At 55.0% G+C, this 20,387-nt stretch overlaps 1 protein-coding gene across 1 annotated transcript in view; it reads left to right on the top strand.

Annotated features, from left to right (window-relative positions):
- FADS2 (fatty acid desaturase 2) overlaps positions 1-18,845 on the top strand; it is a 29,512-nt gene extending 10,667 nt beyond the window's left edge. The window contains exons 5-12 of the mRNA XM_072789402.1: positions 4,355-4,480; positions 9,790-9,850; positions 10,150-10,226; positions 15,460-15,557; positions 15,772-15,868; positions 16,135-16,214; positions 16,676-16,801; positions 17,080-18,845. Coding sequence (XP_072645503.1) covers positions 4,355-4,480; positions 9,790-9,850; positions 10,150-10,226; positions 15,460-15,557; positions 15,772-15,868; positions 16,135-16,214; positions 16,676-16,801; positions 17,080-17,131 — 717 coding nt within the window. The 3' untranslated portion in view covers positions 17,132-18,845. The remainder of the gene's footprint in view (positions 1-4,354; positions 4,481-9,789; positions 9,851-10,149; positions 10,227-15,459; positions 15,558-15,771; positions 15,869-16,134; positions 16,215-16,675; positions 16,802-17,079) is intronic.
- Positions 18,846-20,387: the final 1,542 nt, after the last annotated feature.

A 20,387-nucleotide genomic window follows, 5' to 3' on the forward strand; every position in this document is an offset into this window, starting at 1 on the left:
CCTGTCTCCATGTATATATTAGACCTGCAAAGGCAGCGTACCAGTTATGAGGACAGGCATACGCTGCTTTTGTGTATTGACTCAGTGGATTACATTGTTTACTCTTTATCTAAATACTTATCTAATAAGTTACTTTTAGTCTGAAAGGGAGATATTGTCATGAACTCTGTAGATAAGGGACATCAATCCTGGGATGCCTGGGTGGCTCAGTGGTTGAGCATCTGCCTTCGGCTGAGGTCGTGATCCCAGGGTCCTTGGATCGAGTCCCACATCGGGGTCCCTGCGTGGAGCCTGCTTCTCCCTCTGCCTGTGTCTCTGCCTCTCCCTGTGTGTCTCTCATGAATAAATAAATAAAACCTTTTTTTAAAAGAAAGGACATTAATCAAGTAGCACCATGAATAGCTGAACCAAAGGACCCGAGTTGTTTAAAGCTCATGGATAAATCAGCAATTCCCCTCTCACTCCCCTGCAGATCAGGAGGCAGTACCACAAAGGCAAGTTTGTGAGAAGACAGGCTGGACTTGCCAGTGACCTTGTGCTCATCCGATAGGCTTATCTCCTTGGTTTTGGAAACAGATCAGCCCCCACTCAGCCCTTCTCAGCAGCACCCAGCTGCTTCCTGAGAAAGGCTGTGTCCTAAGGAATCCCATCCCTCCTCACCCCGGCTCGGGAAGAGCTACCTGTCTGGGTTCAGTGTATCCCCCCATGACGCAGACCAAGGGGAGCGCTTGGCCTGCCGGCTGCAAATCTGCTTGGGGATGGACTAGCACCGAACTAGTAACCATTTCCATAGCGGTCTGCCTGGCCCTGAGCCTGAAGTGGCCTGAAAACCTGGTTTCTTTCCAGAAATTCAGGGGTGAAGGGAGAGGGTGTACATAGTAGAGCGCTTTGTTTCATTTTATACTCTTTTCTGGGGGATAAAACCCTCCTCAGTAATGGAAAGGAACATTTCACTCCGGACCCATGTTATCACCACACACTTAACAAAGGTGGGCTGTGTCCTGTTCCCAGATCCTGGGTGGGAGCCGGGAGGGCCTTTCCTGCCTGATGTCCTTCAGGTTTTAAAGGCCTTGGAGTGCAGCCTTTGAGTCAGATGCAAGACATGCCAGGACAGAGGACTGGTCTCCATGCAGGATGTGGGTATATGAAGTCAGGATTCTGGGACAATGGGAAGACAGGGTACTTGGGCTCGGGGATTAGAAGTCAGAGATGTGGGATGCCTGGATGGCTCAGTGGTTGAGCATCTGCCTTCAGCTCAGGATATGATCCTGAAGACCCGGGATTGAGTCCCACGTTGGGCTCCCTGCATGGAGCCTGCTTCTCCCTCTGCCTATGTCTCTGCCTCTCTCTCTGTCTTTCATGAATAAATATATAAAATCTTAAAAAAAGAAGTCAGGGACGTGGGTTGCACTCATGGCTCGCCAGCCCCTCAGTGTAGTGGTATCCTTCTTGCTGTGTCCAGCCCAGAGGCACGGCCATGCAACTCACCCCAGGGTGCCCTAGAGCCAGGAGGATCCCAGCTTGTCTGAAATCGCCCTGGCACTCCATAGTCACACAGCTGCAGACAAGTCTTGTAGGTCCATCTGTTCCTCTGGTCCCTTTGCTAGAAAAAAAGAGTGTCTCTCTCTCTCTCTCTCTCTGTGTGACTGTCATAAATAAAAAATAAATAAATAAAATAAAAGTTGGAAAGTTGGGTATATTAAAGGGCCCAACATTAAGGGAAAGTATATTTTTTGCACCAAACCAAAATTTTATTATTATTTTACTTCGGATTAAGTTAATCAAAAGTTATTTAAGGGGCACCTGAGTGGCTTAGTCGGTTAAGCGTCTGATTCTTGGTTTCGGCTCAGGTCATGACCTCAGGGTCTGGAGATGGAGCCCCACTTCGGGTTCCATGTTGGGTGGGGAGTCTGCTTGAGATTTTCTCTCTCTCCCTCTGCCCCTCCCCGGCAAAGAAATTTAAAAATTTTTTTTCGATTATTTAAAATTGTCACTTAGTGGAGAGAAATCATCCGCCTTGGCAATCCTCTCATTTGAAAATGAGACAAACCAAAAAGTAGACTCGGAAACTTGTTGGTGCCTTTGTGACCATTCAAGCGATGAGTACACATTTTTCCCATTCCCTCAGGTGGTGATAGGGGTCAGCCCAGGACTATTGACCCCCATCCTGGGTCTCCAGCCTAACCAAGGGGGCTTTGGCTTCTGGAGCAATCCACACTGCCCCTTCCTTGGACCCCAAGGCCCTCACCTGGCCCCTTCCCTCTGTCACAAAGGCAACCCTCATGCTCACTCTGCCTGCCCCCACCGGGTTTGCTTGTCTTTCCCGGCCCCATCTCAGTGTGTTGGGGTGCCCTACTCTCCCTCACCAGGCAAGGGCTTGCCTCTGGATCACTGCTTCATCATCCCTTATCATCTTGGGGCAGGCAGAGCTTCTGGGTGTGAAGAGTAAGTAGGGGGCAGCCTGGGTGGCTCAGCGGTTTAGCGCCGCCTCAGCCCAGGGCCTGATCCTGGAGACCCAGGATCGAGTCCCATGTTGGGCTCCCTGCATGGAGCCTGCTTCTCCCTCTGCCTGTGTCTCTGCCTCTCTCTCTCTCTCATGAATAAATAAATAAAATCTTAAAAAAAAAAAAAAGAGTAAGTAGGGCTCTGCCTAGCAAAGAATGGAAGAAAATCCCAGCAGAGGACTAGCAAGATCAAACAACATATTGTTGCTAATCTGTCCAGAGAGAGACAGAGACAGCGACTCATCTCCGAGGTATTTACAGCTCATCTTTCTTTCCTTCATTTATTCATTCCACAACCAACTCTGGGTCGGGGTATTTGAAACAGCTGCTTACCCCTGACATGCCTTTCTCCTCAATTTCTTTCTCTGTGCCCAGGACTTCCCATGTGACCTTTCTAGGAGTGGGGTCCCTTCTGGCTGGAAAGATGAATGTGTCGTGTAATTCCTCAATCCTCTGAGCCCTCGCTTACTGAACTTTTTTCTTTTTTTTTTTTTCTTTCTTTCTTTCTTTCTTTCTTTTTTTTTTTTCTCTGTTGGGTTTTGAGACCCACCTGCTTCTAGGTCTCTTGCAGCTGTGCCCGCCCATGCCTCTTCGTGTCCAGAGACCGTGTTTGTGCCAAAAGTATCTTCCAAGTAAAATGTTTGTTTTAGCAATTAGACCTTTTTGTAGATGGCCAGATCCTTGGCCAAAACGTTGATTGATCCAGTTCACTAGTAGAGAGTGAAGAGCAGAAAGGTCCCATTTCCTTCTACGGACCACAGGGCATCTTTGGGAACAGGCATGCCTCCAGCATGTGTCAAGAGCTTGAGTTGGTGAGGCAGAACTTTGTGACCTTGAAAAAAATACTCAGTTAATGTCTCTTATCTTCTAGGATCATGTTTTTAGATGTTCATGTTAGAAAACTTTCACTGGAAACTCATGCCTGTTCCCGTTAGCCATTGCTTATTAAGCCCTCCCTGTGGCCTTCGGGGTATGACCTCACTGAGTCCTCACCTTCCCATGCAGCAAACCTGTCTGGCAACAGTTGGGTTGTCTCTTGCTAATTGCTTATAGGATGTTCACAGATTTATGCAACCATCATCACAATCAACGTGGGAACATCTTCATCATCCCCAAAATAAACCTCACACCTCCTAGCCACCACCTCCCAACCCCCTCATCCCTCTCACCCATCCCCAGCCCTAGCCTTAGGCAACCACTAATCTTTCTGGCTCTAGATTCTCTATTCCAGACATTTCATGTAAATGGAATCACATATGCGGTCCTTCATGTCTGGCTTTGTTCATTCAGCATGATTTTTCAAGATTTGTCCACGTTGTAGCAGATGCTTCATACATTTCTATGGCATGGCCAGACAGCATCCCATCCTGTGGATCTACTGCATTTTATTTATCCATTATTGGCTGAAGGACATTGGGTCGTTTCCACTTATTGGCTATTTTGGATAATGGGAACATCGGTGTATAGTTTCGTGTGGCAAGGTTTCATTTCTCTTGGGTACACACCTAGGAGTGGAATCCTGGGCCATGTAGTGGAGACCTCTTCTTACTGTATGAGGAGAAGAACACAGCACATGGGGGATGGGTGGAGAATGAGGGGTGTGGAGGCTCACATCTGGTGCTGCAAGCACCTGCCATTGCTGATGGGGAAGCAGGACCAGAGGGATGGCATGGTTTGGCTCCTGGCCTCAGGGGCTGGCCAGCGCTCCAGACTCAGTATTGGCAGGTCCTCATTCCTATGCTGGGGGGTCCAAGGCCTCATATATGATGGTGACGTTCGTTCTGAGTATTGGCGGTGCTAGGAACCAATCCCCCAGAGAACCATGCTGCTCACCCTGTTTCCCCCCACAGGGTGCCTCTGCCAACTGGTGGAATCACCGCCACTTCCAGCATCATGCCAAGCCCAACATCTTCCACAAGGATCCAGATGTGAACATGCTGCATGTGTTCGTTCTGGGTGAATGGCAGCCCATTGAGGTACGATGAGGGGTCAGTGTTGACGCGGGAAGTGTTTGGCTTGAGCAGGAACCAGGGAAGGAACTCTATAGGTTGGATAGTCATCTGAACACATCTGCATCTGATGTTTGCATGAAAACCCTTCCTGGATGCTCTGAATTATTCAAGCTGGAATTTCTGTGGAATGGCCTCCCATATAAATAATGGACCAGCTGCTTATCAGTGTTCGATGCCTCTCTCTCTCCCATGGACTTTTCCAAACTACGTGCTGCTGGCCTGCTTCTTCTTGGAAGCAGTTTGCTAGCTTTGATTAGTGGTGTCCAGATAACAGAGCTGATTAACTCTGGGTTTTCTGATGAGTGAAGACAAAGGCTTCCTTTTCTCCGTGAGGCTTCATGTCATAGAGCTGTTGGCTGTCCTGCCAGATGTTCTCTGCGTCCCTAACAACAGAAATCTAGTCTCGCCAGCTCTGCTGGCAGGAAGGCTTTCTTTCCTCTCTGCCTGGTGGTCAGCGAAGTCTCTTCTAACACCTCCTCTCCCTAAATACTTCTTGAATGTTGGCTGCTGGGCAGGTGCTAGGGTGGGAGGTTTTGGAAATCTGGTTGTGTGGTTGCTAATAGCTTTTGAAAGACCACAGCCAGGGCCACAGTGCTCTGTGGAAATCCTCTTCTCCTACACACATGGCAGGATAAAGGCCAGATGCTTACTGGGTGGAGCTGTGTCCTGGTGTCCACAAGACCATGCTGCCCTGGAAGGGACTGTGGTGACATTGGGTCTGATAGCATTGTCTCATGCCAGGCCCACATACCACACCCCACACTGCCCTGGCCCCAAATGGCCACACCTTGGGGTGTTGGCCATCCTCTGGCTTCCAGAGCAAGGAGGCCAGAGGCTCTTATCTCCAGGCCAGGATAAACAAACTGACTCCAAACAGCTATGCAGAAATTAAGTAGACAGATCTCAGCAGTTGAAGCCCCTTTCCTAGTTAGTTCTCTGCCTTTTGGTCTTATTTATGACTTCTGGGAGGATTTTGTTTGTTTTATGTAGCAAAAGGTATTCATTTTTTTTCCTCCTGCAAATTCCTTTAATTTCTTTCATGCTTAAAAAGTTCTTTTTTTTTTTTTTTTTTTTTAAGATTTTATTTTTAAGTAACCTTTACACCCAGTGTGGGGCTCAGTGTTTTGTGGCTTCACTTTTGAATTATTTAACTTTGGCCAGATGGGGTGTGGGTAGGCTGGTGGCTGCCCTTCACCTTTGTCTGGAGGCAGCCAGGTTCCCCAGCACCCCCATTGGGGTGGGGGAGTGTGCCCCTGAGCCATATACCTGGGTGGGGTGGTCAGCCTCCTGCAGGGCGCCATCTGCTCTCCATCCGCCCCTGGCCCTCCATCGCTGGCCGGCAGCAACAGTTCCCATCTTCATACTCTGTGTTTCCAGCTTGAAGTAAGGCCTCTTTCTCCAGTTCCTCAAACTTCTTTTTCTTTCGCTTAGGAAAGCTTTATAATCTTCTTTACACGTCTTGTGGGTGTTTCCCTTCCAGTTCAAGCATGGATCTTTCCTACTTGTGTTGTTGGGATTGGCGCTTCTCCAGTGTTCCAGAAGCTGTTGATACTTGATGGTTAGCTTATGTCCAGCTGGTGTCCACTCAGGCCTGTGATTCTAGTTGTCCTTCAGTTGATTCTTTTGAGTTTCCTGGGTAGACTGTTGTACCCTTGAAAGTGATGAAAATGTACTTTTTTTCTCATAGCTCCACCCTCTCATTTCTGATTTGGGTTAGAAGAGGTTCCCGGAGCTTCTGGTATAGAATTAAATAGAGGTCAGGGGCAGTCTTTACCCCTCCCTTTTAGTCACCTGCCACATCCTAGGGGGGAACAGTAAGGCCGTTATCCCTGTGGCCCTAGAAGCAGGCTTTTCAGAAGCCAGGAGTGTTTATGCCTCCCCACGTGAAGTCCTGCTTCCCCCTCATCTAGGATGCTCTCCCTTTCCCACTGCCTATCTGCCACCAAGCCTCCAGGCTTCCTGCTTCACGTTGTCCTTTCAGGGCCCACGGACTGGGGCCTTGCCATTCTGCATATGCCCTGCCTGGCCATGGAGTTCATTTCTCTCTGAGTTTGCAGGTTCCCAGAGGCGGGGACTGGGCTTGGCGACAGCTCCCCTCCCCCAACCCTGAACAGACAAGGAAGGCCCTTGTCATTCCTCAGACATTTTGTTCCAAAGCTGCAAAGTCCCCTGCACATGGCCCTGGCATGTGCTACAATCCAAGCTTGGCCTGCGGTCTGGGAAGAGGCTGAGCACAGGAGGGTCAGCCCAGTCTGGCCAAAGGGGTAGGGACCTCCAAGAAGCCAGGCCACCAGGGCCAGCAGGGCTCCCACTCTCTCTACCGTGGTTTGCGCCCCCCCCGCCCCCGCCCCGAGCCTCTGCTTGGGCATGAATCAAAGGGAGCCCTCCGTGTGCTTCCATGTTCATCTCTAGATCACAAGAAGCCCCCTGGCCTGAGTAAAAGCACCCTCTCTTTCTATGGCTGCCCTGCCACCCGAGCCTCGTCCCTGGGTATGATGAGGACTATCCTGGAGGAGAAGAGATGCAGGGGGTCCTCCAGGCCCAGTGGCCCCCAGTGGCGAACAGGGCAGACCCTGACTGAATCTGCACATCGAGCGCTGTGCCAGGCACAGCGTGCAGCACATTACTTAATCTTGGCCTAACCATGAGGCAGGAGCTATCTTCATGCCCGTTTCATAGATGGAAAGGCTCAGGCCAAGGGACAGGAGATAACTTGCTTGAGGAAAAGGTAGCTCCACTCCCAGGCCATCCAGCTCCAAGCTAGGGCTTCTGGCTTCTGCAAGAAACTGCCCAGGGCCACCACCTGCTGGACCCTAGGGAGTCGGGCTTATTGGATCACTCCAGGTTCCTGATGAATTGAGATGCCAGGAGTAGCTCCTCCCAGCTTGGTATGTTCTAGAACCCTGATCCTCTCCGCACCTGTGACTTCTGTGGTTGGATGCTGGCAAAGAGCCGAGCCAACAAGTCAGCCACGCATTGTTACACTGTGCGTGTGCTTTCTGGTTTCTGAGGAAAACTGGTACTGTGGGCCAACCATACCCTGACAGTTGCCTTGCAGTTGCTTCATCTAAGGTCATCAAGATGGGAACAGATGTGCAGTGACGATTATGTGTGCCAGCACGCACAGTCACACGTGGAATTGTGACTACAGCTCCTGGTTCTGTCCACAGTCCCGAAGTAACATTTTACCCACCTCGGCTGCCGGTCCCTCAGCAGCCCTGGCAGGTGCCCATCAGACCCCCACTTGACAAGGAGGGAATCCTCAGCTCATAGCAAGGCAGAGGAGGGTGTGTGGGAAGAAATTCGCTCAAATACTGAATTGTTTCTGAATCCTGAGGCCCTGCCTCCTTTGAACCTTGGAACACCCAGGGTCTGATAGAGAAAGGCCAGGGACCCAGCAGCTTCTGCAGGATACTCTACAGCAACAAAGGAGCACACATGGGAGCCTGGACTGCCTGTTGGCTTAGGGGTAGCTGGGGGAGTGTCAGCCCATGTAATCTGTCACTCCCCAGAGGTCACCATAAATCAAGGAAAACAGCATGCTTACTATGGAAATATGACTTCAAATGAATTACCTGGTGTGCCCCCCTCCCCCCGCCCCGTAGTACCCCTAGGTCCTTCTATGAAGACTCTCTGGTCTGCCCACCTGCCTGGGCCACCCCAAGTGTTCACCTCCCAAGAGTCTAACCCTTAGGGCCCACGGCCACCTCCTAGGATGATCTGTGGACAGAGCTGCAGCAGGGAGGGCTCCTGTTTGGGGCCCAGAAGCCTGCAGACAAAGGCTGGGCCTGTGGGCCTGTTTCCTGGCTTCTGGGAGGAGGTTAGAGCAGGATCCAGGAACCCGTTCTACGGGCCACATGTTCCCTGGAACCCTGGACCACAGCATTGCCCATCCCAACTGGCCACTGAGGGGTGCACCTGTAGTCCTGCCCCCCCACTCCCTCCTCTGAGAAATCTTCCATAGCTGCCTCTGAAGCCGCCTTGGCCGGGACCTCTCCAAGGCCAGCCTCAGCCCTGGCCTTGGTGACTGTCCTTGTGCAAATGGCCACACTTTCTGGGGATGAGTGAGACCCCTGCCAAGGCACAGGAGGCCACGCAGAACAAAGGGCTCAATTCTAGTGGTATTTCAGCCAGATGTGCTGTGACCATGGCTGCTGGCGCCAAGATGCCAGGCCTGGAGACAGGCTGGCCTTCCTTCCCACCCAGGGCTCCTCCTTTCAGGAATCGTGGGCCCTCCCTGCATTTCTGGCAGTCCTTTCCCTCTCTGTGTTACCCTGGAGATGGGTACTGATTTAGCCAACATCCAGGGTCTCTCTATCCGTAATGTGCTTTCATCTCCTGAGTGTGATAAGTGGGAACAGACAGGGCTGGATCCAGGGAAGGGCGAGTGAGGGGCTGCGTCCCAGCAACCAGCCCCTGGCATTTCTGCCTGTGTTCTCCTTGGCTCCTCTTAACAACTGGTGATTTGGGTACCGAATGGGGTTAGGGGGTACGAGGGCTGAGCTATCTGTGCAGGTGATCTTGGCAGATTCCAAGCCCCCCCCTCCACCCAATGGCCTTTCAGTACCGAATATAAGAGCAGGAGCCACTCTCTGAGCAACATCTTCTGATCTCAGGCCCCGAGGAGCAAGATGGACTGGTCTGCAGAGGGCTGAGACCTAGCATCAAAGGGATCCAGGGACCCCGTGGGGCAGGGGCTTCCCGCACCGGCTCGTGCTCAGCGTGGCCTGAGCAGCTTTGTGCAGTAGGATGTCTAGGCCCCGGCACTACCCTCCATACTCTGTGACTGTCTGGGTATCAGGGTACCCTGTGTGGGGGGGCGCGGGGGGAGCAGCCTGCCAGCATCCTCGACTGAAAAATAACTGCCTGGGAGAAGGATTAGCTTTTGAAAGTTGCAAGAGGCTCTCAGGAGGTAGATATTCCCAGCCTGGTGACTGTTAACTATTCCCCAGGTGCTTATCTGGGTTCCTCAGGCTGCTGCAAGCTCTGGGCAGCTCCCCAGCTTGCCCCAGGAGCTTTTCTCACTCTCAAATGGGTGGAGACTGGCCAAGGAGCTCCTCGGTGGACACCCATCTGAGTCATTTGGTTGGCATGCACTCCACAAACATTCATTTAGTGCCCCTCATGTGGGCTCTGAGTCACAAGATCCCAGGCTTCAGGGCCCCAGGGTGTGGGCTGATAAGACAGGAGCAGTGATTGCAGAATGGGCAGGGGGTGCGGACGGCTGGAGCCTCGGGGGTGCCAGGTGCTCACCCTCTCTTCTCTCTCCTCAGTACGGCAAGAAGAAGCTCAAATACCTGCCTTACAACCACCAGCACGAATACTTCTTCCTGAGTGAGTGCTGGGGGCCACTCTCCAACCACAGCCTGGAACACCTGCCACCCCTTCGGACCCCACGATCACCCCTAAGCTTGGTAGAGCAGGAAGGGCTGCAGCAGCCATCCAAGCAAACTGCCCCTGGCCCATGGGACAGAAGGGACACAGAGGCCTGGGGCCCCACACTCAGGGGTCCCTGGGTGGGGAGAGGGGGGGCGTCTGCTTCCAGCCCCTCCTCAGGCACAGGTCGCTGCCTCTGCCTGTGAGCTGCAGAGCTGGGCCCCCCACATCTCTAAGCGCCTCTGCTCTCCCCACAGTCGGGCCGCCGCTGCTCATCCCTGTGTACTTCCAGTACCAGATCATCATGACCATGATCGTACGCAGAGACTGGGTGGTGAGTCAAGGGGTCCAGCTGGCCTGGGCCATTGGGAACCCTTGGGGGCAGGGGTGGGTGGGCCCGGCTGCCTCCCAGAGGGGCTGCCTCATCACACTCAGGAAAGGAGTTCCTCTGGGGCTGCCAGGAGCCAGGGAGGCCACAGCCCTACACATTCCGCCCCCCACACACATACAGTGGGGTCAGTAGGCAGCCACTGCCTTCGCAGAGCCCCCTCAGAAAGCCCCTGAAGGTGATGTGATGAGAGCCACCTTGGGCCCACCTGTCTTCCACCCTGGCCATTGCCTCCTGTGGAGCCCTGAGACCCCATGAACCAGCGCACACCTCGCTCCACATGGTAAATGGAGAGCAGCCAGGCACTGGGTGAGAGGACATGTGTATTGTTTGCTCAGGCCATACAACAAAGCACAGAGTGGCTGCTCTGTTCCACAACAGGGATGTCAGTGCTCACAGTTCTGGAAGCTACAAGTCCTAGAGGAGATGCTGTCGGCATGGGTCCTTCTTTTTTTTTTTTTTTAAGACTTTATTTATTTATTCATGAGAGACACAGAGAGAGGCAGAGGGAGAAGCAGGCTCCCAGGACCCCAGGATCACGCTCTGAGCTGAAGGCAGACACTCAACCACGGAGCCACCCAGGTGCCCTCAGCATACGTCCTTCTGAGGACTGTTAGGGGAGGACCTGGTCTGGGCCAGTGGCCTTGGCTAGTGGACGGCTGGGTCTCCTGCCTGTGTCTGGATCTGTGTCCAAATTCCCCTTTTCTTTAAGAATGCCAGTGGCAGGGAACTAGGGCCCACCCTCTTGACCCCAGTTTAGCAAATTACACCTATCTCTAAATAAGGTCACATGTGGCCCTGGGATTAGGGCTTCAACATATGCATCTTAGGGGACACAGTCCAGCCGGTCACACCAGGCTTGGTGGATTCTCCAGATTCTGTATCCAGAGAGAGAAGCAAACTGTGCACAGGGGCCATACGGCTTTGGTGCACTCTCTGGTCCCCGGCTTTATATAGATCTGCACGGGTCATTCTGCATAAAGGGTTGATAGAATGACCTGGAGGGACCCATCACCGCAGGCAGAGTGTGCTTGTGGCAGAGCAGGGTTCACTGGGACAGGGACAGGGCCCCTGCCCTGGAGACCAAGTGGAAGGTCACTTAGGTATCGCTGGTCTTTTTTTTTTTTTCTTTTCTTTTCACAACCCAGTTTCATAAATGAAAATATTGAGCCTTTGAGAGTTTGAGACTTGCCCAGGGTGACATCAAGGGGGGGATCCGGCACGAGAACCCAGGCCATATCCTGTTCTGTCCCCCGACTTCAACCACAAATACCTCATATTTCTATCGTCTCGGAAGGGCTTCAAATGCTTTGCCTTGTCCTTGCACACTGAAGTTGTGGGCATAACGGCCGTATCTGTTAGTGCTGCTAATGTCCAGGGCTGAGACGCGGGAGCCGGTGGCATGGCTAGTGAGGCAGTGGGACTCTGGAAGTCTCTGCCAGTCATGTCTTGTTAGAACCTGTGCCACCCACATGGTATTTTTCCAGAAGTGAGCATTTCATAAGTACTCCCTGTGTTCTAGCGCGGCCACCTACATTGTGTCATTTTACTCCGGTTTATAAGTTAAATAACATGGGCTGGAGGGACGGAGTTTCTGGGTCAGTTAAGCGGTGGGGATTTGAACCTGGATCTCCTGCCTATGGTAATTACTGTTTCCACTGGGTTCCCTGGGCCTTGGGAGGAGTCCTACAGTTGAAAAGGAACTTGAGCCCTGCTGCGTGGGGTTTCCTGGTACTGCCCAGGGTATTTTAATCAGCTTTTATGACAGATGACTCCTGCCTGAATATTTACCTTTTTTTTTTTTTTTTTTTTTCTGTGCTTCCCCAAGGGACCAAGCACTCAAGGATGGTAGGGAAGGGAATAAGACTATGTACCTGGATGGGATCAGATGGCAGGCCCAGGGAAATTTGATAGGACCCCTCAGGTCTTCCAGGGCCCGCTCGGTGGCAGGGATCCTGGGCAGCCCTGCCGTTGCCCTGCTGGGCAGTAGGTTTCAAGTTGGGCAGGAGGGACAGTCTTCCAGCCTTGGGCTCCTCTTATGAAACAGCTGACTGCAATCAGTACTTGGTGCTGGGGACTCGGGGCAGGCAAGATTCAGTGCCCCTACCCCCAGGGGTCCCCAGCTGCATGGCACAGAGGTGCATCCTGTACTGTGCTTTTCTGATTTATGGTAACAGCGAGCTTCAGTGCCAAGTGCACCTGTGGCTTGGGGCAGTCGTCGCCAACAGGAGCTTCTATTGAGCCAGTTGGCAATATCTGGAGACATTTTCGATTATCACAACGCAGGGGAGATTGAGTGCTCCTGGCATCTGGCACCTGGTGGGCACCCAGGGAAGCTGCCGAACATCCTGTCATGCATGGCACGGCCCCCCACGGCGAGGACTTGTCCAGCTCCAGATGCCGGTCATGTGGAGGAAAGGGGGTGATACACTGTAAGAGCTTTGAGGAGGGAAGTTTTTACCGCGGTGGTGGTACTGGCAGTGACCATATATCCTGGAGATGCTTCTCAGCTTCCCTCCCTGGAGGTTCTCTACATCCAACGCCAATAACCACTCTCTCCTGGAATTCTCCCCATCATCTTTCAAGTCCCACATGTGCTGGTTCTCCTCCGCTTCTCAATTCCCCTGCGTCTGCTTCATACCCGACCCCTGAAACCAGTGGTCCTGTGGTCGTGTGTCACTCTGCACAAAAAAAAAAAAAAAAAAAAAAAAACACCCACCCCTTAATGGACATGCATTTTCTACTGCACTCCATACACACACACAAAAATGAATGTGGACGTGGTGAAGAGTAGGAGCAGAACTTATAAGGCTTGCTTCTCTCACCCCCTGAAAGACCCCTCGTTGGATCCCAGGTCATGCCTTGGGCCTGCTGCCAACCCTCCAGCCTCTGCCTTCCCCTAGACCTCCTGGACGCTCCCCTCTGCCTCAGCTCATGGCACCCGTGTGGGGAGCAGCCTGGATTTCTCACCACTGAGCACTCCCCAGATGCAAGTACTCCAGCCTCCTAAATCATTCTGGAATCTGTATCTCCTCCTTGGGGCCGTGGGCTCTGCTTTGGGTCTCCATCATTTCCTGTCTAGGCTACCTCATGCCTTCATCTCCAGTTGGCAGAGATCTATTTTAATATTCCAATGTGACTGTGTTCTTCCAACATGTAAAGCCCTCGGTTTTTCCATTGCCCACCCAAGAGGCTGGGGTCAGCATCCTGAGGCAGATGGGACCTGGCCACATCTCCCACCCCCACAGCAAGCACTTGAGCTGGAGTGCGTGGGACACAGGGTCTGCACTTGCCTCCTGTAATGCACGCCACTGTCTTCCCTTGTCCCACCTTTTTATTTTTTTTCATTATTGTTGTCATTCTGCAAATGTCTCCTACTGTTCTTTGCTCGGCTGACCTCTGTGGTGTCCCAGCCCGGCTCAGACACCCCCTCCTGACGGATGCCCTTCCTAAATCCAAACATCATGTCAGGACCGCCCCCGTACTCCCCTCGCTTCTGTCACTTTCCATACAATATTGAAGGGACCTCTTTATTAGCCTGTCCTTCCAGATGTAGGGAAGGACCTCCTTTTGCTCCCAGCACCCAACTCAGCCCCGGCTAGAGAGGAAGCAGTCACAGAGTTTGGGGAGCTTAACTGAACATAGACTGAAGGAGGAGTTTGCCAAGCAGAGCAGACAAGGGGAGAAGGAGCCTCCAGGTGGAAACGACACTACACTGTGACAGAACCTGGTCTGGCCGGCTGCACGAGGAGGCAAGGTCGGTGGGCAGGCCTGGGAAGGGCCCATGTGCCCTACCCCGGGCTGGATTGTCTCCTTTATCCCCCAGAGGAGGAGGCAGCGAGTGGTGGCTTTAAGCACGGCAGTGTCATGATCCAGGTCAGGAAGATCTCCACGGAGTATAAAGGAACTGGACTAGAGTCGTTTAGAGCTTATCCTTTGGGGCTGTGCTCACCATTGCAATACATGGTTGACCCATGAACAGCCTCAGCAGGAGGTCCTTTCCGTGTCCCACAGATGAGGCCATGGGGGCATAGCCGAGGAAGTCACCCATAGCCCCACAGAGCTAGTGGTGGAGCTGAGACTAACACAGCCAACCCGGAGCCTGTGCTCTGACCATACCCTGCTGAGACTCTGGGGAGGAGGAGCGATGGGGGAGAGGAATCCGTGCAAAGGCCCTGGGGACGATCGGCTGAGCTCTATGGCAGAGACAGGTTCTGCCTGGAGCTAAGGTGGCCGTGGTACACGAGGAGACGCGGGAGACCAGTGGGAGGCCACTGCTATGGCCCAGTGGAGACATGTGGACTCGGGCGGCAGTGAGATGGTGGAGAGAGCGGGACCTGCTGCCTGGAGGGCCTGCTTGTGGGGCTGCCGTGGAGGGTGTGAGTAGCTGGAGTGGCTGAGGGAAGCACTTGCCCAGCTGAGGGAAGACCCGCAAGCATGGGATACTGGTGCCACCCCAGTGAGGGGCAGGAAGGGAGAGGGGATGACGGGAGGAGAACCAAGTGTGGGAGGAAGATCAGCGTGTCTGAGGTGGCTGCAAGGGCCTTAGGGAGAGGATGGACGGTGTCACTGGCCTCGGCTCTGTGACAAAGGAAATCCCAGGTGTTGATGGGCAGGACATGGCTGAAGGGCAGTTTTCAGGGGTCTATGCACCTTCAGAATCCCTGGGACCATGAAAGGGATGCTCCTTGGGGCACCTGGGTGGCTCAGCAGTTGAGCCTCTGCCTCTGGCTGAGGTCATTATCCCAGGATCCTGGGATCGAGTCCCGCATCGGGCTCCTGGCAGGGAGCCTGCTTCTTCCTCTGCCTGTGTCTCTGCCTCTCTCTTTATTTGTCATGAACAAATACATTTTTTTTTAAAAAAAAGATGTTTATTAAACAAAGAAAGAAAGAAAGGGCTGCTCCTTGCTGACATCTCCTGGCCCCTGACCTGTTTCCCTGAAGCAAGGCACCCAGCCCCCTCCTGCCACTCAAACACTCAGCATTCCCCTGGGAACAAAGTTGGTCCCATCAGCCCTGTGCACACAAGCATCACATCCCCCCTGTGGGCCCAGTGCCCAACTTCCTCCAGGCCTGTTGGGGGTTCTTGGACACCTTGGCCCAGCGGGGCATGTGAGGGGTTGTGTGCACACCTGTGGGGCAGGTGGTGGTCCCATATCTAACCTCGTTCTCTCTGCAGGACTTGGCCTGGGCCATGAGCTACTATGTTCGGTTCTTCATCACCTACATCCCTTTCTATGGCATCCTGGGGGCCCTCCTTTTCCTCAACTTCATCAGGTACCTGAGCTTGGCCTTGATGGGGTTTTGACACGAGGGCCCCATGCAGAAGGGCTCCAAGCTCCCCACTTCCCGCCCTAGGCCTCACGACCTGGCACCTTGGTCGGGGCTGCACCTGCCCAGGCCGTTTGGGGCTAGGGGAGAGGATCTGTTCCCGCCGTGGCCAGGCCCAGTGGAGAGCAAGGCTCCCGAGCTGAGCTGTGTTCTCTTCCAGGTTCCTGGAGAGCCACTGGTTTGTGTGGGTCACACAGATGAACCACATCGTCATGGAGATTGACCGGGAGCCCTACCGTGACTGGTTCAGCAGCCAGGTGAGGGTAGCCAGAGCTGTCACCAGGGTCCCACGGAGCCTGGGGGTCGATTTCCCTGGCCTCCAGCTCTTGGCTGCTTGGTAGACCCGGTTCCACACTGACTTCTTGGGGCTGTCTGTAGCCTTCCGCTGGGAGGGACTGGTGGGGAACCCAGGCAGGCTGAGGTCTTGAGGCAGGGCTGTATGATAGGGAGGGGGCGCCTCACAGGAAGACCAAGCTCTTCATCCCCGCCCCCACTCCTGGCCTCTCACCCCTCCCTTCTACAGCTGGCGGCCACCTGCAATGTGGAGCAGTCCTTTTTCAACGACTGGTTCAGCGGGCACCTCAACTTCCAGATCGAGCACCAGTGAGCAAAGGCTGGCTGGAAAGGCGGGTGGCACAGGGGGAGGGAAGAGGTCACCAGCCCCATCTGGGCGTGGGCAGCGCATGTGGCTACCTCTCCCAGGCCTAGAGCATGGCTCTGCTGCCAGCCCGCTGCAGTCGGGGAGGGGCTCACGTGGCCCCGATGGCAAGCACCCCTCTTGTGCGGCCCATGCTTTGTAATTACCAAGAGCTCACACCACCAGTCTCCCTTGATCCTGGACGCCTAATAGGGTAGGATGATTGATCCCTTTATTGGCAGGGAAACGGAGGCCCAGCTTTCCCCACACACACATCCCCCTGCCCCCGTGTGGCAGCCTCCTGGGGCAGTGGGGGGGAGGGTCACACGGGGAGAGCCGTGGACAGGATCTCCCTGGCCCTGACTGCTGTGTGTGCGGGCTGCAAGTGGAGCTAGGAGTGTCCTCACCGTATCCCTGCCGTCCCCAGCCTCTTCCCCACCATGCCCCGGCACAACTTGCACAAGGTCGCGCCGTTGGTGAAGTCTCTATGCGCCAAGCATGGCATCAAGTACCAGGAGAAGCCGCTGCTGAGGGCCCTACAGGACATCATCAGGTAAGGGGGGGTGGTCCCTGAGTGCCAGGGGCCCCCTTGACATCCTTGAGAGGCCTGTAGCTGGGACGACCCTTGTTGGAGACCCACAGCCGCAGGAGGGGGCAGCCCTGTGGCACAAGTGTCCCCACCAGGCCACCTCCCTTACTAGGAATGACCTGGCTTTGCTCTGGGCTGGGTGAAGTCCCTCCCTCCTCACGGGGTCCCCTGCAGCCCCGCAGCACAGCCTCCACGGCCCCCCTCACCCTGCCTGAGCCCTGACAGTCCCCTCCTCTTCCCAGGTCCCTGAAGAAGTCTGGGGAGCTGTGGCTGGACGCCTACCTCCACAAATGAAGCTGCAGCCCCTGGGGCACCCACGGGGAAGGGGGAGCAGGTGGGAGTGCTGGTCACAGGGAGGGGTGGGCTGTAGTTCTGTGGGCTGCCCACGAGGCTGGGGTACAGATCCCATCTTTGGTCTTTCTCCCGTTTTCCCTTCTGCTTGCCCTTTGCTTCTCTCCCCGACACCCTTCCTCGCCTTCTCCCAGCCCCTGCCCCTAAGCTTCTGCCAGACCAGAGGTCCACATATATGGCCCGTGATGCCCCCCTGGTGCCTGGCCTGTAGGCCTCACACCCCCTGGTCTCCCTCCGACGCTCTTGCGGGCCGTGGGGTGGGGCCCTCGTTGGGCAGGGAGGCTCCCTGGCCTGGAGGCCTGCCCGCCCCCCTCGCCCCCCCCACACACAAGGCCCCACCACTGGGTCCCCAGGCTTAGGGAGCCTGTGTGCAGGATGCACCTGTCTCCTTCCCAGTCCACACCGGGACCGGGGCTCTGGGCCTCTCTGCTGGCACCACTTCTTATCAGGTGTCCAGGGGCCTGGCCCCGATCCCAGCTCCCTCTGCTGCAGCGCATCCAGCTCAGACCCTGGGGGCCTAGGGGAAGTGTCCTCGCCCTCCCGGCACCCTCTGACCAGGGCTCGTGCTGTTCCATCCTATCATCTTCCACGTTTCCCTACTCCACTTCACAGCCTGTGACCTCAGAGCCAAGGGGGCAGTCCTGCAGGTGGACTCAGCCGAGGCCATGGCCAGGTCAGAGGCTCAGCTGGCCTAAGGGCTCAGCCCTGCCCGCCCCCCACCCCCAACCCCATTCAGATGTTTGTTGGGGCTGGGAGACCTAAGATTCTGGAGAGATCAGACCCTTCTCCAAAGTGCTCCGTTACCTGCCAGGCAGTACCAACCATCTCTAGGTGCTTGGCTGAGTGGCCGAGTGGCCAAGTGGCCGAGTGGCCTTGGGCCCTTCAAGCTGCAGGAGCACTTCACACAGCCCCTCCCCGTGTTGGGGTGGCTAATGTGGACCTGCTCACACTATCTTCTGCTCTCTTGTGTCTTCTGGTTTTTTAACCTTTTGTTATAGGGATACATTCTGACCGGGGTGGGGGGTGGGAGTGGGGGGGTGGTGAGGCAGGGCTGGGCCTTGTGACAACCTCTTACCACCTGCTCCTCTGGGACCCGAGGTGGGCTGAGCCGGGCTCACTCACTGAGGCCACAGTGGCCCCGACTGTCGGCAGGGGGGCCCACTGGGGCCACTGCTGTCAGGAGGGCAGTGGGGGCACAAGGGGAGGCAGTCCCAGAGGAGGTGACCCTGAGGATCTGGGGGATCAGGAGGGAGATCTGATGAGGGCCAAGTGAAAACTGCCAACAGGGAGTCGGGCGCTGGAGGCCAGGGGCTGGGGAGTGAGAGGGAGGGAGGGATCCAGGGCTGCATTCGGAAATCTAACCCACTAACCAATATTTAGCTTCAGGGGAGGGGAGCAGAAACAAACTCAAGGGGGGGCCTTTGGAGGAAGGGCTGTGGTCCCCCAGCTCTGGCCAGCCACGAGGGACTCATCCAGTGTGATGCACCTGTGGGTTGCCACGGCAACATGGGTTCCCAAGGCCCCCCACTGAGAACCCAGGCCCCAGGAGCTGTCCTTCCCTAGAGACAAGATGGATCCATAGGGCACTGATGTTAATTTTTACCATGTCGCTTCCCCACCCCCACATTTTTTGGAAATAAAAGTAATTTTATTCTCACTTCCTTGATCAGCGGGTGACCTTGTCCTCCTGCCCATTAATGCTGGGCCAGGTGTCGGGATGGAGGGAAGGGGCTTTGCACCCAAGGCCTGGGCACCAGGGAGGAGACCCGTGTTGGTAGAGCAACCTTTTGGCTGTCCTCTCCCCAACTGCAGTCATCCTACCCCTGTCCTCCACTGCCTCTGCTCAGGAAAGAACTTCTCTCCACTTGCCTGAGTGCATTCCCACAAACCCAACCCCAGACGTGGCCGCCAGAGCCACAGGAGGCTTTCTTGCAGGTCACTAGAGGGCAGCAAGGAGCTGGCACAGGCCACTTTCCCGACACCCGCCATCTCTGTCCCCAGTTCATCCTGGGACCAGTAGCCTGCTCACAGCCTCACCAGTCAACTGGCTTCTGCCAGACTCCCGGTCCTCCCATTTTCTGGTCTGTGCACAGAGTGCTGGGGGCAAAGAGAACCTCAGGAGGGGTTTTGGAAAATCCTGGAGACCTACACTTCCATCGTGTGGCCCTTGTGCCCTGCTCCGTGGCTTATGTGGCCCCCACAACCTGCGGAGACACCATGGCATCCAAGCCTGGGAAAAGTCCCAAGGGCTGTGCAAGGGGCACTTGTACAGTTTGCCTCCCACTGTACAAGCAGCCTGCACACCGCTCCGGTCCCCAGCCTCTGGGCGGGCTCAGCCGGCAGGTCAAGCTAGGCATGCCAGGGAAGGCAGGGAAGGGCCAAGAGGCTCAGGAGAGCCAGCATCTGGCCTTGGATCTCCTCCCAGCAGGGCTGGACAGAGCTCCACACCGGACCTTCAGGCCCCTCCTGGCTTTCCCTGTGACCGCAGTATAGCCGTCAGGGACAGCCAGCTGTCCCAGGTATGGTGTGGGTGGCTCCCCAGGGGGTGCACGGCTTCTGCAGAAGGTGCCCTGAGCCAGGAGGCAGAGGCCCACTGAGTGGCCTTGGGTGAGTCCTTTGCCCTGGCTCTCTGGGCCAGCCCCACCATTTGTAGAGCGAAGTCACAGTGGGCTTGGTGGGGGGCACTGCAGTAATGCTGTCAGTCACCACAACTGAGAGCCCTTGGCCTGGTCCTTCCCATAGACCCACTAGAGGCCTTCGAGGCTGAAAGACTGTGAAGAACACACCTTCCACCCTCTGACTTGTGCCTGTCACCTCCTACCTGGGCTGGGTGTGGCACCCCATCCCCCAGGATGGGACTGTACAGGCCCCACCACCCCACCAGCTGTAAGTCCAGGGTTCATCCCCTGTGACAGTCACTCCTGGGGGGTGGGGGAGAGTTAGGGGGTTGCCCAATGAGCCAGGTGGATGCTGTGGCTGAGGACACTCACTAAATCTTGGCTCAGGTTAGTGGGCACTTGGATCTTCTTTGGGACTTCTTCCCACCACACTGTCTTCGCAAAGCTCAAGTATTACCCTCGCAGCAAGAAGCTGGGGACACCCATACCTGCTCTCTGTTGTTCCTCCTCTCCCCATACTCCATGGAGGCTCTTGCCCAATACGGAATCCTGGGTTTCCCCACCCCCTCCCAAAGTCATGA

Source organism: Canis lupus, chromosome 21, assembly GCF_048164855.1.
Source record: "Canis lupus baileyi chromosome 21, mCanLup2.hap1, whole genome shotgun sequence".
NCBI lineage: Eukaryota > Metazoa > Chordata > Mammalia > Carnivora > Canidae > Canis > Canis lupus.